Source organism: Puma concolor, chromosome B4 (genome assembly GCF_028749965.1).
Source record: "Puma concolor isolate L17-30 chromosome B4, mPumCon1.1.hap2, whole genome shotgun sequence".
Lineage (NCBI taxonomy): Eukaryota > Metazoa > Chordata > Mammalia > Carnivora > Felidae > Puma > Puma concolor.
The window spans coordinates 81230631-81257558 of record NC_141673.1 but is presented as its reverse complement, the minus strand read 5'-3'; the positions used below and the strand labels follow the sequence as shown (position 1 = coordinate 81257558).

The 26928-nt window shown below is 34.2% G+C and overlaps 1 protein-coding gene across 27 annotated transcripts in view; it reads left to right on the top strand.

Annotated features, from left to right (window-relative positions):
• The window catches only part of CCDC91 (coiled-coil domain containing 91), a 362057-nt gene that overhangs the window by 253302 nt on the left and 81827 nt on the right, over positions 1-26928 (top strand). For all 27 annotated transcript variants that reach the window (XM_086713753.1, XM_086713739.1, XM_086713733.1 and 24 more), the window contains 3 exons: positions 16825-16917; positions 17026-17094; positions 20203-20379. In XM_086713753.1, the coding sequence (XP_086569879.1) occupies positions 16825-16917; positions 17026-17094; positions 20203-20379 (339 nt within the window). The remainder of the gene's footprint in view (positions 1-16824; positions 16918-17025; positions 17095-20202; positions 20380-26928) is intronic.

Below are 26928 nucleotides of genomic sequence, written 5' to 3'. Positions count from 1 at the left end.
AGCTTCTGTACTTATGTTGTTAGTTTTATGCCTAAGTATTTCAGTTTGAGGGATGCTAATGTAAATTATAATGTGATTTTAATTTTAAATTCCACTTGCTGCTGCTATATAGGAAAGGAATTGATTTTGTATCTTAACCTTTTATCCTGCAACCTTATTGTAATAGCTTATTGGTTTCAGGAATTTTTTTGTCAGTTCTTTTGTATGTTCTACATAGATGACCATGTCATATGTGAACAAAGACAGCTTAATGTCCTCTTCCAATCTGTATACCTTTATTTCCTTTTCTTAGCCTATTGCATTAGCTAGGACTTCCAGTATGATGTTGAAAAGCAATGGTGAGATACAACATCCTTGCCTTTTTCCTGATCTTACCTGGAAAACTTCTTTTAAAAAGTTACAATGATAACTATAGTTTTTTTGTAGATGTTCTTTATCATATTCAGCAAATTCCTTTCATTCCTAGTTGCAGAGAATTTTTAATGATGGCTATTGAATTTTGTCAAATCTGCATGTGTTGGATATGACTATATAATTTTTCTTTATTATGTTGATGTGATGGATTACATTGATTTTGGATGTTGAACCAGCTTTACATACTTGACATAAATCCCACTTGCTTGTGTAATTTTACACATTTTTTAAATTTAATTTGGTAGTGTATTCTGTTGGGCATTTTTTGTATTTCTTTTTGTATGGTTTTGGTTAAGGTAATGCTAACCTTATAGAATAAGTTGGAAAGTATTCTCTCCTCTTGCTTCTGGAAGAGATTGTAGAAAGGCATAATTTATTTCTTAAATGTTAGGTAGAATTTACTATTGAACAAACCAGGTCTTGTTGCTTTCTATTTTGGAAAGATTCTATTGAGAGTGTCTGTTTTTTCTTGAAGTTTGTCATATTGTAACTTTCAAGGAATTGGTCCATTTCATCTAGGTTATCAAATTTGTAGGTATAGTACATGGTCTTCCTTTATTTTTCTTTTAATGCTTATGGGATCTATATTGATTGATCTGTATTGATGTCCCCTCTTTCATTTCCAGTGTTAGTAAATTTGTCCTCACTCTTTTCTCTGTTAACCTGGCTAGAGACGTATCTACTATATAGATCTTTTCAAAGACCCAGCTTTTGTTTATTTTCTCCATTGATTTACGGAGGAGGGGTGGGAAGGAATTCTGCTTTGTCTGTAACTAATAGAATTAGTGTTAGCAAGGTATATTTTTTTTTCTATCCCTTTATTTTAATCGAGTTGTGTCTTTATTTTTAAAGTGGGTTTCTTTAGGACAACTTATATCATGTCTCTTATTTTGATTGACTCTTTCAATATTTGTCTTTTAATTAGTATATTTCAAACCATTGACATTTAATTTGATTATTGATATAGTTGGATTAATGTATACTATATTGCTACCGTTTCCTATTTGTTGCCCTTGTTCTTTGTTCTCATTTTTGTCTTTGTCAGCTTTTCTTTTTTATTATGGTTTGAATGGAGCATTTTATATTCTCTGCTTTCTTCACATATCAATTATACATGTTCTTTTACCTATTTTTTATTGGTTGCCCTAGACTGTGTAATATCATTTACAACTAATCCGTGTCCACTTACAAATAATGCTATACCTCTTCACATGCAGTGCAAGTACCTTATAATAAGAAAGTATTTCTAAATATTTTCCTGTCTGTTCTGTGTGTCATTCTTGTCATTCATTTCATTTATACAGATAAAGATATCACATATATGTGTGTTTTAATATATAGAGACTATATATGTGCACACACATCACATATAAAAACATACATAATAAAATACATTATTGCTGTTGAGCAAACTGTTACTGGGTTGAGCAATCAAGAATAAGAAAAATTTACTTTACCATTATTCTTTCTCCGATGTTCTTCCTTTATGTAGACCTGAGTTTCTGACCTATATCATTTTTCTTTTCTCTGAAGAACTTTCTTTTTAAAAACATTCCTTGCAAGTCAGGTCTAATGGTAATAAATTATTTCAATTTTTGTTTGTTTGAGAAAGTATTTCTCCCTCACTTTTGTAGAATAATCTCACAGGACATAATTTTAGATTTGTGGGCTTTTCTGTCATTACTTTAAATATTTCACTTTATTCTCTTATTTCCATCGTTTCTAAAGAGAAGTTGGGTATAATTCTTATCTTCCCTCCTTTAGAGGTTAGGTATTTCACCCACCCCCCAGGCTTCTTTCAAAAAGTTTTCTTTACCTTTGATTTTCAGCAGTTAGAATATGATATGCATGGGTGTATTTGGGGGGGGAATTTATTCTTTTTTTGTTCTCTGAATCTTCCTGGAGTTTTTGTTTGGTATCTGACATTAATTTGGAGAAATTCTCAGTCATTGTTACTTGAAATATTTCTTGTGCTTCTTCCTCCTTTTCTTCTCCCTCTGGTATTCTAATTACATGTATAGTATACCTTTGTAGTAATCCTACAATTCTTGGATAATTCTCTTCTGGTTTTCTTTTTTAGTCTTTTTTTTCCCTGCTTGCTCTCCAGTTTTGGAAGCTTCTACTGACGTATTATTAGTACTGAGCTGTATGAGTCCCTTATATATTTTGTATATTAACCCCTTATCAGATATATGATTTACAAGTATTTTCTCCCATTCTGTAGGTTTCCTTTTTATTTATTTATTTTTTTTGGTCTGTTTTTTTGTTGTTGTGTCTAAGCTTTTAGTTTGATGTTGTCTCACTTATGTTATTTGTGCTGTTGGTGCCATATCAAAAACAAAAACAAAAACGCATTGCTGTAAGACTAATGTCAAGGAGGTTTTTTCCTATGTTACAGGATTTTTAAGGCTTCACGTATTGCATTTTAGTCTTTAATCCACTTTTAGTTATGTTTTGCATACAGTGTATGATAAGGGGCCAATTTATTCTTATGCATGTGGATATCCAGTTTTCCTGATACCATTTATTGAGGAAACTGTCCTTTCCCCATTGCATGTTTTAGCTCCTTTGTCAAATATTAGTTGATCATATGTGAATGGGTTTATTTTGGAGCTCTTGATTCTTTTCTCTTGGTTTGTATTTCTATATTATGCCAGTATCAACTGTTTTGATTACTATAGGTTTGTAATATAGTTTGAAAACAGAAAGTGTGATGACTCCAGTTTTGCATTTTTTCCCTAGGTATTGTTTTGGCTACTCAGGGTCTTTTCTGGTTCCACACAAATTTTAGAATTGTTTTGCTATTTTTATGAAAAGCACAATGGAATTTTGATAAAGATTACATTGAATTTATTGATGGCTTTGTATAGCATGGAGATTTGGACAATATTAACTATTCCACTTTGTGAACATGGGATATCTCCATTTATTTTTGTCTTCTTCAAATTCTTTCATCAGTGTTTTACAGTTGTGTACATATCTTTTATGTTGTTTAAATTTATTTCTTATTATTTTATTGCTTTTGATGCTATTGCAATTGAGGTTCTTTGATTTCTCTTTAATTGCTTTTAAATGTCATTTATTTTGAGAAAGAGAGAAGGAGGGCACAAGTGAGGGAAAGGCAGAGGGAGAGAGAGAGAGAATCCCAAGTAAGACCCATACTCACTGTCAGTACCACAGCCCAGTACAGGGCTTGATCCCACAAACCATGAGATCATGACCTGAGCCAAAATCAAGAGTTAGAAGCTTAATTGACTGAACTACCCAGGTGCCTCATTTCTCTTTCAGATAGGTCCTTGTTAGTGTATAGAAGCACAAGTTATTTTTGAATATAGTTTTATATCTTGCAACTTTACCGATTTTATTTATTCTAACACTTTTTGGTGGCATCTTTAGGATTTTGTATATGTAAGCTCATATCATCTGCAAATAGTGGTAATTTTTCTTCTTCCTTGCCAATTTACATGCCTTTTATTTTTCTTGCCTAATTGTACTGGCTAGGACTTCCAGTATTATGTTGAATAGAAGTGTTGAGAGCCTTGTCTTGTTTCTGATCTTAGAGGAAAAGCTTTCAGCCTTTCACCATTAGAGATGTGATATTAGTTGTGGGCTAGTTATATTGGTCTTTATTATGTTGAGGTATAGTTCTGCTATACCCAAATTGTATGTCATGTGTTTATCATGTGAAGTGTTTATTACGCTTATCATGATAGTTTTTATCATGTGCTTATCATAAGAACATTCATCATGTTTTGTCATGATAGATGTTTGTTTATCCCAATAAATATCATGAAAAGATGTTGAATTTTATTAAATTATTTTTCTGCATCTACTAAGGTGAAATTTAAAGTGAGTACCACTGAATAGTACTTCTATGTAGGTATGTTGGTAAACTGTCTTTATTTTTTGTTTTTATCATAATAAACATTTCTTTTTCATTCTTATAGTTTTACTTACATATGTAATTCTGAGTTAATACTAATGACCATTTTTAATAAGTGATTAATTTTTTCTTTATGGCTGCTGATACAGAATCTCTTTTTGCTTTAAGTTCTGCTTTTATACCATAATATTACTTGGTATGAGTTTTTTTTTAATTCTTTATGTTACATATTGGGCTTTAATATGGAAAATTGATTCTACCTCATTCTCTCTGTTATTTCCCTCCAGAAGTCTAATTTACTGTGTTAGTTTTTTTTTTTTTTAATTTTAACTTTATTTTAGACAGAGAGAGAGCACAAGTGGAGAAGGGCAAAGGGGGAGAGAGAGAATCTCAAGCAGTCTCCTTGCTCAGTATGGAGCCTGACATGGGTTCTGTCCCATAACCCTGGGATCATGACCTGAGCCAAAATCAAGAGTCTGATGCTCAATCAACTGAGCCACCAGGCACCTCTAAACTTTCTTGATCTCTATTCAGTGTCTCTCATACTTCTGTAGCACATTTTTAATTTTGTTGTTTATATTCTTCATTTTGTATAATCTCTTTACAGGTCTTCCTTCCTGTTCATACTTTTCTGCCTAAACTGAAGTTTAAGCCAAACATTGAGCTTTAATTTTCATTTTATGTGTATTTAGTTTCCATATTTTATATTATTTTTCCCATGTACATGTTCATTTTTATGGTGTCTTATCTCTTACTCATACTTTTTTGCACTTTAAAAAATACATTAAATGTACTTTTTGCATAATTTATATTGACTCGTTCTGGTGTCTGCTGTTTTAAGGTCTGATTCTGCACAGCTTTCTTCTCACATTCATGGTAGCTTGTTTTCTTGGGTATTTTGTGTTTTATGTTTGTGAGATCATCTTTATTGGAATTTTAATTTTGATAATTCTTTGATGCTTAGGTTTAAGGTCTGTTCTTCCATGGAAGAATTGCTTTGCTTCTGATAGTCCTTCAAGGTAAAGTTTTAATTGGGGATTTTTGAGATACAGGGTGCATAGGAATTTTTATCCCAAATCTGCAAAGGAAGTAGCATGAGTAGCATGTGATTATGCATTATCAGGGAACCTCCCCTTTCCCCCTGCACCCCTAACTCAAAACAAAAATCTTTCACCTTGTCTTTGCTGTGTGGGTTTTTTCTAGCCTACCTACTTAGTGTGTTACCTTTCAGGCATTGTAGCTTTATACAAACAAGTCTCCTAACTTTCCCCTTTCAGCCCCTGGGTTTTGTTTCTGTTTTTAAGCATGGTTCATTTTAAACAAAACTCAAGTATTTTAGCATTGTTTAGATTTCCTAAGAACAGTCTGTATCCAGAGCTTGTTTACCTCCTTGAATTTGTGCTTTTTATCAGTTTTGCCTTCTTACTTATCAACTTAGTAATATTTAAAGAGATGTTTTGTATTTTTTATACAACACTTCTGTACTGGGTCTTCCATGGTATATTTTGTCATGTAACCAGAAAAGTATAACGTTCACTTTTTATTTACCTCTTTGTTTTATGTAAACATAAGCATTATATAAATGTTATTAATGAGCGTTAATAATTACATTCATAATTATTTTAAAATTGCTAAAATGAGGGTGTGTCTGGATGGCTCAGTAAGTTGAGTGTCCGACTCTTGATTTCAGGTCAGGTCATGATCCAAGAGTCATGGGATCAAGCTCCGTGTCAGGCTTTGCACTGAGTATGGAAGGCTTCTCTCTCTCTCTCTCTCTCTCTCTCTCTCTCTCTCTCTCTCTCCCTCTCTCCCTCCCTCCCTCCCTCCCTCCCCTCCCCCCACTTTCCTCCCTCCCTCCCCTTCTTTCTGTTCCTCTCCTCTGTTCACACTTACTGTCTCTCTAAAAAATAAACAAACAAATATAAATAAAATTGCTAAAATCAGTAAATAGCCTGTCAAGACAATAGTGGTTTAAACCACAACTTCTCAAACCACACATCTCATGGTAAAAATCTAAGATGTTCTATAAAAAAACATGTTAATAAAATACTTCTAGGAAGCATGTGTACTTTCTTCCTATCTAGTAGTTTAAAATACTCATCACCTTAATAAAGATTCTACCTAAAAATGCACAGCTCTTTATATATTTTCTTAGATCCACAAAACTCTTTTTAATTGTAGAAGAAAATAAGTTGGTTCTTAACATGTTGAAATGACTTTGAAGATAAATTAGATTGGAAAAGAATATATTAGGGTTAGATTATGGAAGGTTTTGAGTTTCAAATTGCTGATATTATACTATAGGCCAATAGGGACAGATTTGACAGTTAACATTAAATATTTACCCACAAAATTTACATAATCAAGACTTCCCGTATGCCTGTGTTTTTCTTTACCTTATAAAATTTAACAAAAAAGAGTAAATTGCTTGTGAAAAATTCTTCATTTTCACGGGTTTTAATTTGTTTTCTAAAATGTAGGCAAACAAATGTTAGATTAATTAATTATTATCAAATATTTTATGCACATCTTAGTCTTTTCCACCATTTTCCCCCTATGTATCAAATCATATTCCTGCTGCCATTTAAAGAAGTTCTATTCTTTGGGGCGCCTGGGTGGCTCAGTCAGTTAAACGTCCGACTTCAGCTCAGGTCATGATCTCACAGTTCATGAGTTCGAGCCCCACATCGGGCTTTGTGCTTACAGTTTAGAGCCTGGAGCCTGCTTCAAATTCTATGTCTCCCTCTCTCTCTGCTCCTCCCCGCTCATGCTCTGTCTCTCCTTCAAAAATAAATAAAAACATTAAAAAAAAGAAGTTATTCTTTGTCTTTAACTAGACTGATACTAAATTTAGAAAAGAATAATATTCATTTACCAGTTTCCCAGTAAAGCAATGTTCTTTTTACTGTTCTCGTCCCTTTCAATATTTATTCAAATATATATATTATTACATCTTTATAATAATGATGATGGCTTTAAATAATCTTATGTTTTTTCTTCAAATGATTGTATTTTATAAACATAATTCTATTATTTATGCATAGTTTTATTATGCTTAATGATCATGATACTCCTTTTAGTTGACATACTACCATTTCTTGTATTGTACCCCTTTTTTTTGGACATTTTAAATGTTTTGGGTTTTACACTTTTATAAGGAATTTTGCCATATACATCTTCATACATACCGTTTTTATTCTTTTGCATTATAAGCATTCTCCTACTTTTGTACCGGATGTCTTTTTGAAAATATGCTAACACTGATTAATAAACTTACCCAGTATAAGGGTTTTCATTCCCAAGACATCTAAAAACTATGACATCAGTAATTACACCTTACCTTTATAGACAGATCTCTCAGTTATATTATTTCAGTATTAGAGACCTTATATAGACTGTCCTTAGTTCATTGAATATCCAATTAAGGGCAATACCTCATCCATTTCAGCAAGTTTAATGATTTCCATATTATCATAATTGTATTTGTTTTATGAAACATATGCCTTTATCATTTATGTCAGTACTTTCCTTTTTCTGCTATTTTATATGTATAATATATATATGTGTGTATTACTTGTGTGTGTGTATGTACGTTTACACACACACACATAAAAAAAATGGATGAAACAATTTTCGACACAGGAAACACAATGTAAACAGTAGGAGCTGTGCTCCTGAAACTAATTTTTGTCTGGCAGATCCCCATTCTGTAATAAATTAGAATATTCCTTTGTCAACTTTTTTTTTTTTAAGTCTGATTCTAACTAGTTTAGGGATATTACTGTGCAGGGTACAAAAATGGAGTTATAAAATCGACAAGCATGAAAAATTGAGAGGTAAGTACATAGTATTTTCTGATAATAAATTTTAAGAATGGGAAGCACAGACCAGACTTAAGGACAGTTAGTATGCTATTAAATTGGTTCCTGAAAGTACTACAGCAGTTGCGTTATGCTTTTTTGCTAAGGGCGTTGTCTTATATACATGGGTCACTTATTTCAGATGTCAATTTGAAAGGCACTATTATATTGAAACAAGCTTATTTTATTGTGCTTAGGTAAGTGGAAGGAATGATAGGGTTGAAATGTATTTTCAGAGGGTATTTCACTTGAAAATGGTTGAAGCAGAAATATTCTATTTAAACTTAGGATTGGGACATATCCTAATTTTCCATTTAATAAAATATACACTATCCAAATAAAGAAACCTCATTATGGAAATATAAACTAGTCTTACCTTTTTTTTTTATGCTGATGTATCACTCAATTTAAGAGGAATAACTAATTTGCTTATATTTTTCATGCCTATTAGAAATAAGCCTATTTCAGTGAAATAAGTCTAGTGTAGCTTATAGTTTTATTTTATTTATTTTAAGAAGTTAATTGATATTATTGGGCTTGTGGTAACTGTTTTGAGTAGATTTAATATCAGTTTGTTTTAGGTTTTCTTTCTAAACAACATAGTTTTTAAAATGTTGATTTGTTTTGAGAGAGAGAGCAGGGAAGGGGCAGAGAGAGGAGGAGAGAGAATCCCAAGCAGACTCTGCCTGTCAGCGCAGAGCCCACCACAGGGCTCCAACCCATGAACCATGAGATCATGACCTGTGCTGAAATCAAGAGTTAGACGCTTAACCAACTCAGCTACCCAGGTGCCCCTCTAAACAATATTTAATGTGTTGGCCCATGAATGGGTGAAATGTCTGCAACTCACTTTACATTAAGACATTTATTAAATTTATTTAGTGTCTTTAAAGTCGTGTTAAATGGAGGCATATATGAGCTTGTGCTTTAAAAACCTACTAGACCACTTGATCTTATTCAATGTACTTTATAGAAAGTGTAAGATGACGCTTGTTGAGTTTTAATTACGTAATAATATGCTACATATACATACACCACACATGAAATTATGTGAAGTTTTTTGGACCTGTGATGGATAACCGTATACCTGAATATGAGCTTTCATGATTGCTTAGTCTATAATTTAACATGCAAAAAACTGTCCATGTATGATTGTGATTAAATCTTTTTACAGTATCTCTTGTGACTCACATTCCAAGAAAAAAGAGAGGTTTAAATATTTTTTAGAGGAACCATGTAAAAACCACATAACCTCCATATTTATATTTGAGTCTGCATCAAACATTTTTCACTTGGAAGAACTCCTTCCAAGAGGAGGAAAAAACAATCTATTTCTGAATGTCTTTATGCTTTAGGCTAAATTTCAAAGAACTGTCCTTGAGATTCTTGCATTAAGCATCTACTCTGTAAGATTAATGGAACTGTGTAGTTTGCATTTATTTTTCCAATATCCTAAAGAAAAAAACACTAAAATTTCAATATAATTTTAAGAATCAATCAGTAGAATATTTTAGATAAGCAAAATGTCATCAACTCTTCACTGTTCTTGGGTGAGATTTCCTGATACAGATTTCAATTAATTTTCATAATGCCTTTTAAAATGCTATAAGGGCATGTATTGCAAATTCTGTTGAATGTTCCTCTGAAGTTATAAATATTTAGACACAAGTCTTATGATTGGATGTTGCCAATTGGCTCAATTTTGCCTCTGATGCTGGATGCTGGAGAGCCATTTCTAGGATGCTGGAACTTTTGGACAATTAAGGAATTCTGTATTGAGGTAGAATGCAGGAGTAATACAAATAATCCCCAGATATATTTCATACTTTATTTTAGATAGAATAAAGGAAGGCTGAAATCTTTTGGGCTAAGCTGTTTCTTAACATTATAATTTCTGGTTTGCTGTAATTAACTGAAATAACCTCTGGCCCAGAGAGGAAAGGCATCCCTACTTTTGGCAGCATCTCAGACAGTGAACAAACCTCAAGTCCAGTGCACTTTATACTACAGTCCTATAAAGACTGCAGAAAGAGCTATAACCACTTCCTTTTTGTGCAGATAATGCTAGTAATAGTTGGAAAGGAGTAGTACAGTATCAAAAGTAGAAGTAGCACTTGTAAAGATGTTCAACATGCTTAGACAAATGGAAAAAGCATCACAATGAGATACCATTTCACAATTACTAAGCTGACTATCATAAGAAGGAAAAAAAAAGAAAGTAACATGTTGTAGAGGATAAGGAGAAATTGGAACCCTTGCACATTGCTTGTTGAAAGATAAACTGGTGGGGTAACTGTAGAAAACAGTTTGGTGGTGCATCAAAAAATTAAACATAAATTATTATATGACCAAGCAGTTCTGCACATAGGTATATATTCAAAAGAATTGAAAACAGGGACTCAAATACATTTTTTACTCATGAATATCATAGCATATTCAAAATAGTCAAGAGTTGAAAACAACCCAAGTGTCCATCAACAAATGAATAAATAAAATGAAAGTAGTATATTCACACTATAGAATATTATTCAGCCATAAACAGGAATGATGTTCAGATACATACTACAACATGCACGAGGCTTGCAAACATTATTTTAAGTGAAATTACCCAAACCAAAAGGTGACTACTATTTGATTCCACTTATATGAAATATCTAGAATAAGTAAATTCAGAGACAGAAAGTAGATTAGAGGTTATCAGGGCTGGGGTGAGGGGAAATTTCCCTCCAGCAACCCTCAGTTTGTTCTCTGTATTTAAGAGTCTCTTATGGTTTGCCTCCCTCTCTGTTTTTATCCTAGTTTTCTATTCCTTCCCCTACGTTCATCTGTTTTGTTTCTTAAATTCCATCTATGAGCGAAGTCATGTATTTGTCTTTCTCTGACTTTCTTCGCTTAGCATAGTACACTCCTCCAGTTCCATCTATGTTGTTGCAGATGGCAACATTTCATTCTTTTTCATTTCCAAGTAATATTGCATTGCATGTGTATGTGTGTGTGTGTGTGTGTGTGTGTGTGTGTGTATCAATCACACCTTCTTTATCCATTTATCACTTGATAGACATTTGGCTCAAATTTTCTATAGAAGTTCATAATTTGGGGTGCCTGGATGGCTGTCAGTTGAGCATCTGACTCTTGATTTCAGCTCAGGACACGATCCCAGGGTCATGGGATCAAACCCCATGTCACACTTTGTACTGAGTGTGGAGCCTGCTTAAGGTTCTCTCTCTTCTTCTACCCCTCTTCCCTGCTTGTACTCTCTATATATAAAATAAAATTTAAAAAAATCGTTCATAACTCTAATAAGTAAAAATTATGAACGCTGACAATAGGTGTGGTGCTATATAAAACATTTGATATATTTGATCAATCATCAGAACAACTCTATAAAGTGGATGCTAATCCTCATTTTTCAGAAGATCAGTACTGAATTTCAGGTTTAAAAAATGTGTCAAAGACCACGTTACTAGAGTAGAACTAGCAAGGAGAGCTAGTATTTGAATCTGTTTTTTTGTGTCCTGTGATCCATAGTTGGTGCTATTATCCATTATGTTCAAAGTATAGTTGAATGGTCATGGTCAGATTTTACAGAGAGGACTTATTCTAGAGGGCAAGTCTAGAAACAGGAAAGACAGCAGTCATGTTGAGAACAAAAATGCATTGCAATCTTAATTTATATTGAAAAAAGAAAGATTTTGAAAAGTTTCAAAATAGATGTTTAAAACTACTGCTTGTAGTCTTGGATAGCCTTTTCCCCAGATTCAAGTATTCTATGACAGGAATGGCCTTTATTCCTGATTATAAGGTCTACTATTTAGTAATATCCACTGAAATGAAATTGGCATGGATTACAAAGTTAACACTATAATTCAGTGAAAGGTATTTTCAAAATTATTATTGAAAAAGGGTATGGATGTTCCTTCTTAGGCCTTTACTTTTAAGTAGCAACCAATATTTTCTTCTTTATGCAAAAAAATTTTTTTTTCCTAAATGAACTGTATTATCTTATGCACTGCTTGACAGGAAGTCTAGTTAACCTTTTTTGAGTACCAGATGTATTACCTACATTACTTCATTTAATTCTCACAACTGTGAGGTTGGCATTATTAGCCTGACTTACAGTAGCCTTTCTTACATAATAAAGGAAATAAAACAGAAGCTTAGAAAACTTTAAGTTGTACCTTCCTTAAGTGAAGAACTGGTGACTGACTCCAGATCTGTCTGATTCCAGCGCCCATGTTTGAGGCAAACATGATAACCACTACACTATGGAAACAAGACTGCAGTGTCCATGTTAGTTCTAATGAGATATATTGCCTCCCAGGGAGATGTCCCCAAAATATAAATGGAACTGAAGAATACCTTTTTTTCGTCTTACAGAAATATATAATGCAGTCTTTATAATTGGCAACTAATAAATTAATCTATTCTTTCAGAAAAGGCTCCCTGAAAGTGTATGTGTCTTTAAAAAGAGAAAAATGTGCTAGCTGATATAGGCATTGATTCCTGAGCAAAGTTTTTGGCTCATTGTGTATATTTCTTGGCATTCCAGTGGAAGAGTCTCACGTACCTAAATATCCTACAGTCTTGCTTAAAAAAAAAATTATTCCTCAAGGATGAGTGTTTTCCTCTTCCCTTCTAGTTTCTATGGTCTTGCCATCTCTGTTACCTTCCCTTAAGGGGCCAGATGTGGGGGGAGGGGGAACCAGGACCAAAACATAACTATAATTCTGCATTTTTTTCTTATAAATTATAAGGCTAGGTGATTAGTATGAATGTATGACTGAAACCCAGGAAGTCAAAGAAACAGTCCATAGAGATGGAAGAGAAAGAGCCCTTAGTTGTATGTTGATTCTAGAGAATCTAGTGTAAAGTCTATGATTTTGTATTCAGCCCTTAATGGGTCCCAGTCTCAGTTTTAACTGTTAATTAGTCCTATGAATGTAAGCAATTTATATTACCACTCTGAAACTCATTTCGAAAATCTGTGAAATGTAAGTGGTAAGACATTTCTGGGTTGTTGTGAGGATTCCCACTAATACTTTAAAGTTCTTAACACAGTGCTTGACACATAATGTTCAGTCAAAAGATAAGATGTGATTAAGTGTTTTTTTAAAAGTGGTCCTAAATCTAGATAAGTATGGTAAATTAAATATACTCATCTCTTCTACCTTTCTGTATGTCTCTCCCCTCAAAAAATCACTAAAATGACACTAAAGGGGACCCAAACAAACAAACAAAAAACAATAAAGAAACTAGCAAAGGTAAGAGGTAGGCAGTATCATGGACTTAGTAGAGGCTAAAACATTGTAAGCTTAGTCCATTAAGCTGAAGTTCATATGAGGCAGGCTGCTCTTTCCTGCAAATCCCAAGAGTGCCTCAGGAAATAAGGGCACCAGGTGCAAAGCTGAAGGAATGGTTGAAAGTCACCCTGCGGCCTATCATTCTTAATTCAGATAATTACTGTACACCCTAGCAAGACAAAGGAGTGATCGTACATGATACTCTGACCACATAAAGAGGAGTAAGGCAGGGACTAAAAACTGGGAGATCAAATCAAAATCCATTTTACAATGAGCTTTTCACCCCCATCCCCTTTGCTCATATCACTCCTAGAATGCTGCATATTTATTTGCCTTACAGCACCAGTGAGAAGATTGGGGAATTTTTTTTTTTTTTTTCGAGGCCAAAAGAGCAGCCCAAGAGAATGTGTATAGACATGACATTTGGGAATTGCCACCACAACCAGGAAAAAGCCAGCTTTTTTGTACCTACTGTGAAACTTGCCCACATACACAGAATTTCTTACCAGCTTTTTTGTGTCTGAAATTTTAGTATGCATGAACTGAAAAAGACTACCAAACATTGGAGAAATGTCTTAAATGAGAAAATTACCGACTCAAACAAACAGAAAAGGAACTCTAGAGCAGAGCCCTTGCCCCTACCCTCCTCGCTCCAAAAAGTTATAATCAGTACATTCAAAAAGAAGAGAACAGAAAAGATGCAACTAAAATTCCCATTTTTCAAAAAGGGAGTATGATGAGATAAGCAGCAATGGTTGACCCATAGCAGATACCAAATACTGCTGATGTCTCTGTTCCAACAGTGGAATAGTTTCTTGGTTAGTTGCTCATCCAGTCCATGATTCTGTTTTCAAAGAGAATCTGCCTTATCCTTTGCCCTACTATTGTTTTTCTGGAATACAGTGTGAGGGCATGCCTCAAAATATAAACCATGCTCAATTATCAACCAGCCAGTACCATTCCTAGGAATATTTCATAAGGCCAAAATTGTACAAGTTCCCAAAGATGCATCTTTATATTGTTCTCGATTAGCTTAATTTTACAAATTAACTGTGTTTAATTTTAGGGTTTAAAGATGTCATTTAGCATTTTTCTGAATCATCTCCCTAATATTAATTAGTATTTATTCAATAAACTGTCTTATTTAATATTATTCTGAAAAGAACAAAATCAGAAGCATAGATTGGTCAAATGCAAGTGAGGCCTTATCTGACACATAACTTGTAATAACTTTTACAACTTGTAGCTTTTAGTTTTAGGTAACATCTAGGTACTACTGAGGCCACTTTTAGCTAGTAGGTAATTATTACTGTTGATAATGAGTACACAGATAAGATTATTGCTGAAGTGATTCATTAGAGACCTGGCAATTTACTTAGCTTCTCTGAAGTCTCTGATCACTCATCTGAAACAAGAAAGAATATTGCCTGACTTAGTTTGTTATGGATTTAATGTGATAAAGCCACATACAAAGCCCCTTTAACAACGCCTGACATCTTAAAAAAGCTCCAAAAATGTTAACTACTGTTACCTATATTTATAAGTCAGTAACTTAATTATATTTTCTCAAGTATAATTTCTCAATTATATTTTCTCAATTATATTTTCTCAGTAATTATATTTTATGTAGGATGCTTCTTTCCAATGGTAATTTAGGGTTTATTCTTATAGAAGAAAGCTCAAAAATAGTCTTCCATTATAGTGTACTATCAGAATTAAGAAATAGAGTTTAGAAATGAATTTTCTAAACAGTGCATTGTCATTTTAGCTAATGTACTAGTTCTTAGACCACTAGAGAAACTTGGCTTACTTACAATTAATTACTTAATGATTTCCATTAGTCTGACTTATTAACATAACAATTCTTTTTAAGAAGAAATAATTTTCAAAGTTATTATTAGCTCTGAAAAGTTTATTTTGTAGTTTAATCCTAATAGTTTTTATTGGTTCTATTTGGTTATGTTTACCCCTACCCCCAAAGCCTAAATTCAATATTTTTTGGTCTCATATGAGAATTGTATCATTTTGAAGTCTAATTACTTAAGTCTAACTAATAATCATTTTATCATTTTTAAGTCTAATTGTTTACCTGGTATAAGATTTTTTAACTTTTTTCTTGTGTGTGTATTTTAAATAGGATTAGATTTTTTTTTCTGATTCAGTGACATTTTGTGTGCATCTAGACTTTACATAGAATACAGAATTAAAGTCTCAGTTATGACGTAGCATGTGCTAAGTCTACTGATTTTCACGAATTCATATGGTACCAATAATTTCTCATAGGCATGCCATGATTAATATCACAGTTTGGATTTGTTTTTAATGAAAAAACACATCTTGTGATTTTTCTTATTTTCTTGAAAAATAAAGGTAAAAAGTAACATTATAATTAAAAATAAGAATAATAGATTATCTTCCCAGGCATAACTATTTTGGTGACTTCGTCTCCAAGTAAACTGCCTCCTTAAAAAATACTTTACATCAGACAACTTCGAAAGACATTATAAAATATTGGGTGTTCAAGTAAGTTCATATTTTAAGGAGGCTTCAAAATCAGAGAAATCAGAAAAAGTATTCTTATTTGCCTGTAGTAACTGAATGAGAAATCTGTGTGAGTAGGCATATGTATTTTTCTTTGGGGTTGTGTTTCCTCCTAAAAGTACTGTTCCAGAACAAGTATCTGGCTTCTCTATATTGAAGATACTGAGGATACAAAGGTTCAATTTTCTTAGAAAACTTCAAACTCTGAGTGCCTACTCCATGATAACTGGCTGATGGTTGTGTATGCTTTTTCACTAGCACATTGGAATAAAAGTAAATGTATGGCTTCTGTGTATTGTTACATTAGCTACCACATAAATTCCTTTGACTGTTTTTATTGATTTATTTTCTGAATCTATGGTAAAATCTTGAAGTACAATAATTTTTCAATTTCTTTTAGTGCTTTACTAGAAACAGAAATAATATGATAGTTGTTCATCAAACAAATATCAGTTCTTATCTGATTGCTTCTTTTGCTGCAAACTAATAATTTTAGTGAGTAATTTTTCTAAATTTAATTTTGATGAAAGATATTTAATACTTTTCTGATTTATTTTCCAGTTTGGAGTAGTTGTGCCTAAGTTAGATCTCATATCATGTACTTTGTTGAGTTTGGAGCCACAAAAAGATCTCTTGGCCAATTGAAGAAAGGTGAATTCAGTGGGGTTTTTTTGGCTTGTATGCCTTCATTTTAGCAATCTTCCCATTGTTTCCTCTAGTGACTACTTCAGTAGAACCAGACAAATGGATTCCACAAGCTGTACTCCTTGATGATAGATTATTGGTCTCCGAACCATAATCATAATCCATTTATCTTTCCTTATAGCATCAGAGGCTCCTTGAAATGCTAGATACAGAGAAGGAACTGTTAAAAGAAAAGATAAAGGAAGCTTTGATTCAACAGTCTCAAGAACAGAAGGTAATACTTTAAGTTTGCTCAGAGTGTAGAAAGAACGTGTTCTATTACCTCAAATAATTACCTCAAATAATACATTCACTGTCTACCCAACTGTCTTATCGTTTACAGGTAATATTGGAAAAATGTTTGGAGGAAGAAAGGCAAAGAAATAAAGAGGCTTTATTATCTGCTGCAAAGGTATTTCTATCTGTAATAATGGTTTTCTTTGTAAGTAAGTGGAATTTAAAAACTGAGTTCATAGTATAGTATAGTCAATCTACTTTTTTGCATAAAACCTCATTACAGAAAAATCAAAGAGTTTTTTTCTTTCTTGTTTTTCCTGTTAAAGTTAGGATATTGCTGTTCCTATTATTGTTAAATTTAGGAATAGAATGACATTGAAATATTGTAGATTATTAATTGTTAAGAAAGAATATATGTTGGGATACTAATAAACTCTTGGTATTTAATAGGTATCCTCACAAATAACGTATGAGCATGTGTGTATATATATATGTGTGTGTATATGTGTGTATGTATGTATTTATAAAGATCTATGTTTTTGGGGCAGCTCAGTCGGTTAAGTGTCCAACTTCAGCTCAGGTTATGATCTCCCGGTCCGTGAGATCGAGCCCCACATCGGGCTCCGTGCTTACCGCTCAGAGCCTGGAGCCTGCTTTGGATTCTGTGTCTCCTTCTCTCTCTGCCCCTCCCCCACTTTCTCTCTCTGTCTCCCTCTCTCTCTCTCTCTTAAAAATAAATAAACATTAAAAAATATTTTAAAAGACACATGATTTTTAAAGTCAACTTTGAAATACCTCTTCTAAATAGTATGTCCGTGATATTAAATATACATATGCCAGCAAGTAAATATATAGCACTAACTTTTGAGATCTGGATTTAAATTTAAATTTAGTAAAGCAAGTATCTGAAAAGTTTAATATTTGCAAATCTCTGTGCCAGGGGTGGAACATGAAGGATGACGATGATTTTGTCTTAAAATATTTACAGTCACGTAAGAAAAATATTACTTATTACCAATAAGGCAAGGTGGGATGCATTAAATTACTATGAGTATATAGACAGTATTTCCATGTCAGGAGTTTTTTAACAATAAACTACTTTTAAAATTAGCTTGAAGGATGTCTAATATTCTGAATTGTGAGTCTGAATTTTATTCTACAGGTAAGGATGGAAACATTGAAATTTTGAGTGTAGGTATGATATAATGCTAACTTACATTAATTTGGGGGAAATTAGAGGCAACAAAGCCTAGAGGCAAGGAAAGAATAGAGTGTGTCCAAAGTCTATGTAAAAGATAGTGAGTGGCAGAAATAGAGTAGTAGTAATAGTTTAAAGGAAAGAAATAGACAAATTCTAGAAATAGGAGATGGAATCAGGATATATGTTTGGTGTGGATAATACAGAAGGAGGCCATGTTGGGAACTCCTAGAGTAGTGATTCAGAAACAACATGGAAAGTGGTACTGTTTCTCTGGTATAGTTTGAGATGCCTGTGATATATTCAAATAAGGTAAGTAGGCAACTAAATCTACCTCACAGCTCAGAGGAGAAAGGAGACCTGAAGATGCTAATATAGTTTATTTCTTTTTTTCAGCAAACAGATGGTAATGGTAACCACAGAAATTATTGTTATGTATAATCACCTCAGAGGAGAGTATAGAGTAACAAGAGATGCAAGGTCTGAGCACTGAAAGTCCAAAATTTAAAACCCAGAGAAAGAAGGAAGTTATAAAGAACTGAATAGAGTCAGCCATATAAGTAGAAATAAGAGCAGCATGCTGTTATGCAGACCAAGAAAAGGAAAACAGAAATAGTCAAGTATGTAAAATGTCACTTCTACATCAAGATAAGTAAGGATTAAAAAAAGAAAAAATTGTTATTTGGATTTAACAAAACGGAGAGCATTGGTGAGCACCGTAAGAGAGTAGTTTCAGAGAAGAATCGTAGAGTAAAACAGGAGTTCAGAAAATGGTAAGTCAGCTTTGAAAACTTGTGTCAAATTTGGCTAACTGGAAGAAAGAGAAGAGTGTTAACTGTGGACATCAGAGGTGGAAGGACCATGGACATTACTGCATCCCAAAGTATGATGGTTTTCTAGAGAGAAATTCCTATGTTTGAGTTGCAACTGAAGTTGGTAACATTTATGGAACACCATTTTAGTGAATAATAAGGGTTATGCAGACTTTAGTATTTGGCAGACATTTTCTCCAAAGTAAATAGAGTGAGCCCAGCATCTCCAGAAAACTAACAGTTTTTGTTGCCAATGATAAAATTTGAGCTTTAAAGCAAAATTATAATTTTGGAAAATTTGTATCTGTTTTCAGATAGTTAAAGACTTTTATTATGAAATTGATGGTGACATTAACAAATTTGACCTTTTTTGTTATGATATAATGAAATGTGTAAACATTTAGAGGAGATGCATAATTTATTGAGTTAATATTTTCCAAATAAAAATGTTTAAAAAAATCACACATAGTTAAAGGACTCATTCAAAGTGCAAGAAAAGATTGTAATATAGTAAGTAGCAGAATACAAAGATTTCATTGCCATTATGTGATTTTCCTTATCGCAACTATCCTTTAAGAGCTATCCCTTGATAAGTTTCAGTATGGAATCATCAATATTTACAAAGATATAAACTGGCTACTAAATACTCCTCCCTTTTCTACTACATGTCTGTGTGAGACTGAGTTTTCTTTATATACTTCAACCAAAAACCATTTTACAAATTTAAAACAGAAGGCCGGTATGAGCCCTAAATTTCTTCTATTAAGTCAGGCATTAAGGAGGTTCACAGATACTCTTTTCACTTCTAAATGTTGGAAAATATAGTTATTTTTCTTAAAAGATTATTAATATACAGAACATCTAATGTTAATATAGAGTGAATTAATATTTTTATTTTGTCTTGGTTTGAATTTCTGATATGGTAATCTTAATATGTATAGCCAGCATAAACAAAAGCTCTTTTAATTACTCAGTAACTTTTGAGTGTAAAGAGATCCTAAGACCAAATAGCTTGAAAACTGTTACTTACTAAGGTAAAGCTTAGTTTCTTTGAAGTTTACATATGCCTTGGAAATAATGTATGGATATTTGTACAAAAACAAATATTTGATTCTGCACCAGGTATTAAGTGCATAAAAACAGCAGTGTCAGAACTAAACCCTATAGAATTCGAGTTTGTACCTTTTAAAGGTTAACCCAAATCTTTCTTATTCAAGTACTTATGCAGTCACTCACTCAAATATTTTCATTAGAGTCATTATTTGTTTTGAAGCTTGAGAAAGAAGCAATGAAGGATGCAGTTTTAAAAGCCATAGAAGAAGAAAGAAAAAATCTGGAAAAAGCCCATGCTGAAGAAAGGGAGTTATGGAAGACTGAACATGCAAAAGATCAAGAGGAAGTATCTCAGGCAATTCAGAAAGCAATACAAGAACAGAGAAAAATAAGTCAGGTTAGTAAAATTAACTCTTTGTAACTGTCTTTTTCCTTGTTTTGCTCAAAATGAAGTTTCCTTGTTATTTATCTTAAAATCACCTTAGTGAACATATCAGTTTAATTATTTTGTCTATAATATTAATATTTTATACTGATAATTTTTAGTATATCAGTATACTTCTGCTTTCAGATAATGAAAATTCAGTAACTTGGGGCGCCTGGGTGGCTCAGTCGGTTGAGCGTCCTACTTCAGCTCGGGTCATGATCTCACAGTTTGTGAGTTCAAGCCCCGCGTCGGGCTCTGTGCTGACAGCTCGGAGCCCGGGGCCTGTTTCAGATTCTGTGTCTCCCTCTCTCTCTGACCCTCCCCCGTTCATGCTCTGTCTCTCTCTGTCTCAAAAATAAATAAACGTTAAAAAAAATTAAAAAAGAAAATTCAGTAACTTATAATTTTATCTTTTGGCTATTTTTTAAGAAGTCAGGATCCAAATTTGTGTCTAGTTATTGCAACTATGTTAAACCTCTGGGTTTTTTTTTTTTTTTCCTTTTTCACATACACACATACAGAGACAATCAATATAAAGTATTATATATGAGTAGAAAACAGTTTGATTCCATTAATTATACCCAATATGTGTATCTATATATCTGTAGTTGATACTGATAATTAATAGGACCTCACAGATAATCCCCATGGTTTCATAAAAGGTATCACATATCAAGTATGGCCTGCATACAAAATAAACTTTTGTCTACTTATCTGAACGATTAAAAACTACATTGTTTTCATTTCCCATAACTGAATTTGCATGGCTGTATTTTCCATGTATTTAGTCTTTTTGTTATGTAGGCAATCAGATACTTGAGTAAATCTTTCCTTAAATAAGTATATAAAGCAAAAGATAACATTTATAGAAGTCTTTGTTTTCCATGATCAAAGCATTATATATACTACCACTGTTTATTCAACCATACATTATGAATGTAGCTAAAACGACTTGTACCAAACAACCTGGAAGCTTTTCTTATGATTAATTAGCCAATCTAAACTCAGTGCTCTTAACATCCAGGGTAAATGTTATACACTTTTTTAAAAATGTCACTTAAATTTATACGCAAGAGCACATAGTTACTCATTTGTTATAAAAATTAAACAGATCTTTAGGTAGTATTTATGGTAAGATAACAGTTGTGTGGTGACAGATCTCATTCGTTTATTTCCTGGCCTTTTCATTTTGAGTAACGATTACTTTCTAATTCTTTTTGTAATCTGTTGCTAGTATCATCAAATGTATATTGAGCACATAATGTATGTAAGATGTTTAATTGTCAGTTCGGTTGGTTGGAATTCTGTACTAGTAAGGTCACGATCTTTGGTTAAGTTCTGATTCGAGAGAGTTTACTTAAGACTTTTTGTGACCACAGACCACTCCTCTAACCTCACATAGATGTGGGCTATTAGTCACCGTGAAATTGGGCAAGAGGGCATGAATAAATCAGCACATGGTCATCACTCAAACAGAAAAGTATATATCGTAAAGGGCATATTTCTCTGCTGGTTTGTCGGGGGCATTCTTGTCTCTAGAAAACACTACAGTGTATAATATACTTTAAGAATTGTTTGCCACAGTTTCAGAGTACTGTGAAGATAATCCAAGCATGTCATGAATAAATGCATTGTATTTATTTTCTTTCCAACGTTTGCATATTTTCCATGCATGTGAGAGAGAGAGTATGTGGGTGTGGTGTGTGTGTATGTGTTTAACTGCCTTGTGGTTAAGAGAATTGAACAGGGAACATATATAGAAGAAAGAACAATGTTTCCAGTTAACTCTCAAATTTTCAAATGTGAGGTGGTCATGTCAAATGTATTCAGCTGCCTTCATTTTCATGTAGTTGTAGTAAAGAACTACCACCAAACACCTGTCATTCCCTTAGCTCCTTAGAGCTTCATAGTCCTAGTCTAGAAAATTGACAAGTTACGTTTCTTGGGAGCCATATGAAGCTCATTTATCTTTTGTTTATTTAGGCCGGTAGGGTAAGCAAACAAATTCACATGGTCAAATCTACTTTTCGGTGTTTCACATTAATAACTGAAGTGACTGCCTGCTATGTTCTAGGGACTGTATTTATTTCTGGTGACAGAGTAGTAAGAAGGAGAACAACAACTTCCCTGCCTTCTTATGAAGAAGACCGATAGTAAAGTATTAAAGATATAATGTGAGGTAGTGATCAGTGTCATGTATTAAAAGAATGCTGTGTAAGGGGCTGGAGAGTCAGGGAACCAATATGTAGACAGGATAGTCAGGTAAAGCCTATGTTAGGAGTTAGCATTTGAGCTGAGGCCTGCGTTGAAGTGAGGAGTTTACTGTGTGAATAGTTGGGGATAGAATGTTTCAAGCAGAGGAGTAGCAAGTGCAAAGGCCTTGAAGCAAAAAGATGTGTGGTGTAATTAAAACTGTACAGTACTGTTATGGATATAGAACAGACCAATGGAATAGGATGGAATACAGATACACAGATTTTTCTGTAATTTATAAATCTCTTAATCTGAGTTGCATGGAAGGGTCCCATACAGTCTGTGAATCTAATGAAATTATGCAAAACTGTGTGTATGTGCAGATTTTTCTGCAGAAATGGTCCATAGTTTTTATTAGATTCTCAAAAATATCTTACTAATGAACTCAGAAAAAAAATGAAAATAATTGCAACTGGCTGCCCATTTTGTTCTGCATTTTGTGTACTAAAATGAATTTCAGGTAGATTAAATGTTTGCACTTGTAAACTGAATGTACTAAAAGGAAATTGGGGGACACCTGGGTGGCTCAGTCGGTTAAGTGTCTGACTCTTGATCTCAGCTCAGGTCATGATCTCAGTTTGTGATATCAAGTCCCATGTCGGGCTCTGCACGGAGCCTCCTGGGGATTCTCTTTCTCCCTCTCTCTCTGCCCCTCCCCTGCTTGCTTGCTCTGTCTCTCTCTCTCTCTCTCTCTCTCTCTGCTCTCTCTCTCTTTCTCACACACACACACACACACACACAAAATAAATAAATAAGAAATTGGGTAAATATTAATATTCTTTGACATGGAGAGGCTAAGCACTTCAGGAATGATAAAGAACTCTGCAAATTAGCTTCTCCATAAAGACAATGACAACACTGGCAAAAATTGTCAAAATCAACTTTTTCAGAACTCTGGATATTAACCAAAGGTTTCAACAACCCAAGGAATATTTATTCAGCAAAAATAGTTAAATCTCACCAACAACAGCAAGTTTGTAGATTTTTAACTTGCTTTATCCCCATCCCCTTCTCCCTGGTTACAAGGTAGTTTTAAAAAGTAGTAGTCTTTTGCACCTGAGTGGCTCCATTGTTAAGCAGACGTCTGACACTTGGTTTCAGCTCAGGTCATGATCTCACGGTTCATGGATTAGAGCCCTGTGTTGTGCTCTGCACAGATGGTGTGGAGCCTGCTTGGGAATCTTTCTCTGTCTCTCTCTGCCCCTCCCCTGCACACTCTCAAAAATAAATAAGTAAACATTAAAAAACACACACACACAAAATAGTAGCCGCACAATCATGGTAGCTATGAAAATCAGCAATGTAGAAGCCACTGGAGTGGGCAGACTAAATTTGGAGCTCCACAAGAAAACCTGTCTCTAGGAAATTACTACTATTTGACCTATCTGGCAGCTTCCCAGAAATTTCCCATTTGCTTAGAGCTTGCTTAGTGGGAAAAGCCCTATCCTCAGAATGTTTGTGAGAAACAATGAGTGGCAGATGTATAACCTCTGCCTAAGACAGAATTACCACTGGATCAAACAAAAGCCTGGCCAAAAAACCTAAAAGGGAAATTTGGGAAATACGATTATTATAGGTGGTTTTGAAAAGCTCTGATTTTTTAAAATACTCCTGGAAGAGGTGCCTGGGTGGCTCAGTCAGTTAAGCGTCTGACTTCAACTCAGGTCACAATCTCCTGGTCCGTGAGTTCGAGCCCTGTGTCAGGCTCTGGGCTGATGGCTCAGAGCCTGGAGCCTGCTTCGGATTCTGGTCTCCCTCTCTCTCTGCCCCTCCCTCGTTCATGCTCTGTCTCTCTCTGTCTCAAAAATAAATAAACGTTAAAAATAAAATAAAATAGGGGCTCCTGGGTGGCTCAGTCGGTTAAGCGTCTGACTTCGGCTCAGGTCATGATCTTGCAGTTCATGAGTTCAAGCCCCACGTTGGGCTCTGTGCTGACAGCTCAGAGCCTGGAGCCTGTTTCAGATTCTGTGTCTCCCTCTCTCTCTCTCTCTCTCTCTCTCTGACCCTCCCCCGTTCATGCTCTGTCTCAATAAATAAATAAACGTTAAAAAAAATTTAAAATAAAATAAAATACTCCTGGATTTCTTGAAGGTCACATACATGCACAAGGATGTGCACATGCCCAGGAAAGAGCCGAAAAGACCCTACCTAATCTCTCACCACTGGCTGATTTTGCTTCTATTCAAGCAGAAAGTGAAGGCTAAGGCAGGGTTGTAAACTGGCAGTGTTGAAGGTGTTCCCTAACATGCGAACTCCCTTGGCAAATGATGGATCACTTAACTAGTTCAAGGTATTTAGGGAATTCACTGTCTAATTATTTGCTGACCATTGAGGTAACCCAGCAGACACTTCAGTGGCTATACATAACAAGGAATACAGACTTGGCAGAATTAGTCCAGAGAAGTTCTTAGACAAATAACAGCAATTCCTGAGGCCCCAGGGTGGCTGTGCTTAGAGAGTACTTAAATCATTTGTTGAAGAAGAAAAGGCCCTAACCTCTTATTTTGTAGTTTATAATTCTCTTACAGCATGAATCATATTCAAATACCTACTTATCTTACTAACTGTCCCACTGAACTGAGAGCTTCATAAGTGTCTCAGTCATATTGATGCTCTTAGGAGTCCCTAGCCTAGTGTGTAGCTCATAGAATGTGTTCCAGAAAAACCAATCATTGCCGTTAAATAGCAGTCTCCAAAATATACAATTAACTCAGGAAGATGACTTACAAGACTTAATTGTATTCATCCAAAATTCTCAAGTGAATGTATAGACATCATTTCGTTAATTAGCCATATTAATTCCATGGAGAAGCAAATTGAAAAAAGCAATGAAGTATTACAGGTTGGTTTGTAAAAAATTCCTCCAAGTTAATTAATTATCCTAAATTACCTAAGTTGTAGGACCAGAAATGTATTTATAAATAGACTTTACCCTTAGGCTACCAGTGATAGGAATGTGAAATTCTGCCTCTTGAACTTGTTCATAGCCTTAAAATCATAAGATTTTAACTGTGAGTTTCAGATTTATACTTAATGTCCTTGTTACAACTTCTAGGAAAATACCTGGAATATTAGACATTACAAAAGTTGACAGAATGTTATTGTTTCTTTTAGCGATAAAGAAAGCAGTAAGGATGCTTGGGTGGCTCAGTCGGTTAAGTGACTCGATGTCGACTCAGGTCATGATCTCATGGCGGTGAGATGGAGCTGGCGTTCCCCACACCCCCTCCCTCCACTCTGGGTGTGGAGCCTGCTTAAGTTTCCCCCCACCTCTCTTCCTCCCTCTCATCCTTCCTGTGTCCCTCCCCCACTTTTGCGCTCCCTCTATAAAGAAAAAACAACAACAAAAAACAATAATAATTCTCCATGGTTAAGCTTCACTTACCTGGCTTTATTCTATACAAATATTTTAGGCTACTAGCTAAAAATTTATTTTTATGGAAGTTTTTCTTCATCTTTGGCTTCAGGAACAGTAACATAATAGTAGTAGTGGTAGCAGTGGTACTGGATGGAGACAGCAATAATTCTACCACCGTTGGCTACCACTGAGTGCTAAGTACCAGGCAGTTTTCTAATTGTTTCTCATATTTGATCTCATTTAATACTCACAACCACCTTACTAGGCAGAAACTGTTGTCCCCAGTTTTACAGATGCAGAAATGAAAGCTTAGGACGATTATGTAACTTGCCCAAGGCCATGATAACTCCTTAGAAGAGATAACAGACCATATTCACAATCAGGCAGTGTCACTCAAGAGGCCTTGCAACTCACCCCTAAGCTTTCCTCTTCTTCCCAATGTTCTCATCTTAGAATAAAGCACAATCTCATTGATTAGTTAACGTATAGATAATTTCAATAGCAAAAACTTAAAGGGACTATTTTCATTAGTTTATTCACTAATATTTATTGTTGATCCTCTTAGAAGTTTTGGGCATATAGCATCAAACAAGATAGACAGGGCCCCTAGGTACTCATGGAACTTACATTCAAGTTGAAAAAGACTTACAATAATACCTATCCTTCTCAAGCTATTCCAAGAAATAGAAAGGGAGGAAAACTTCCAGACTCATTCTATGAAGCCAGTATTACTTTGATTCCTAAACCAGACAGAGACCCAGTAAAAAAAGAGAACTACCGGCCAATATCCCTGATGAATATGGATGCAAAAATTCTCAATAAGATACTAGCAAATCGAATTCAACGGCATATAAAAAGAATTATTCACCATGATCAAGTGGGATTCATTCCTGGGATGCAGGGCTGGT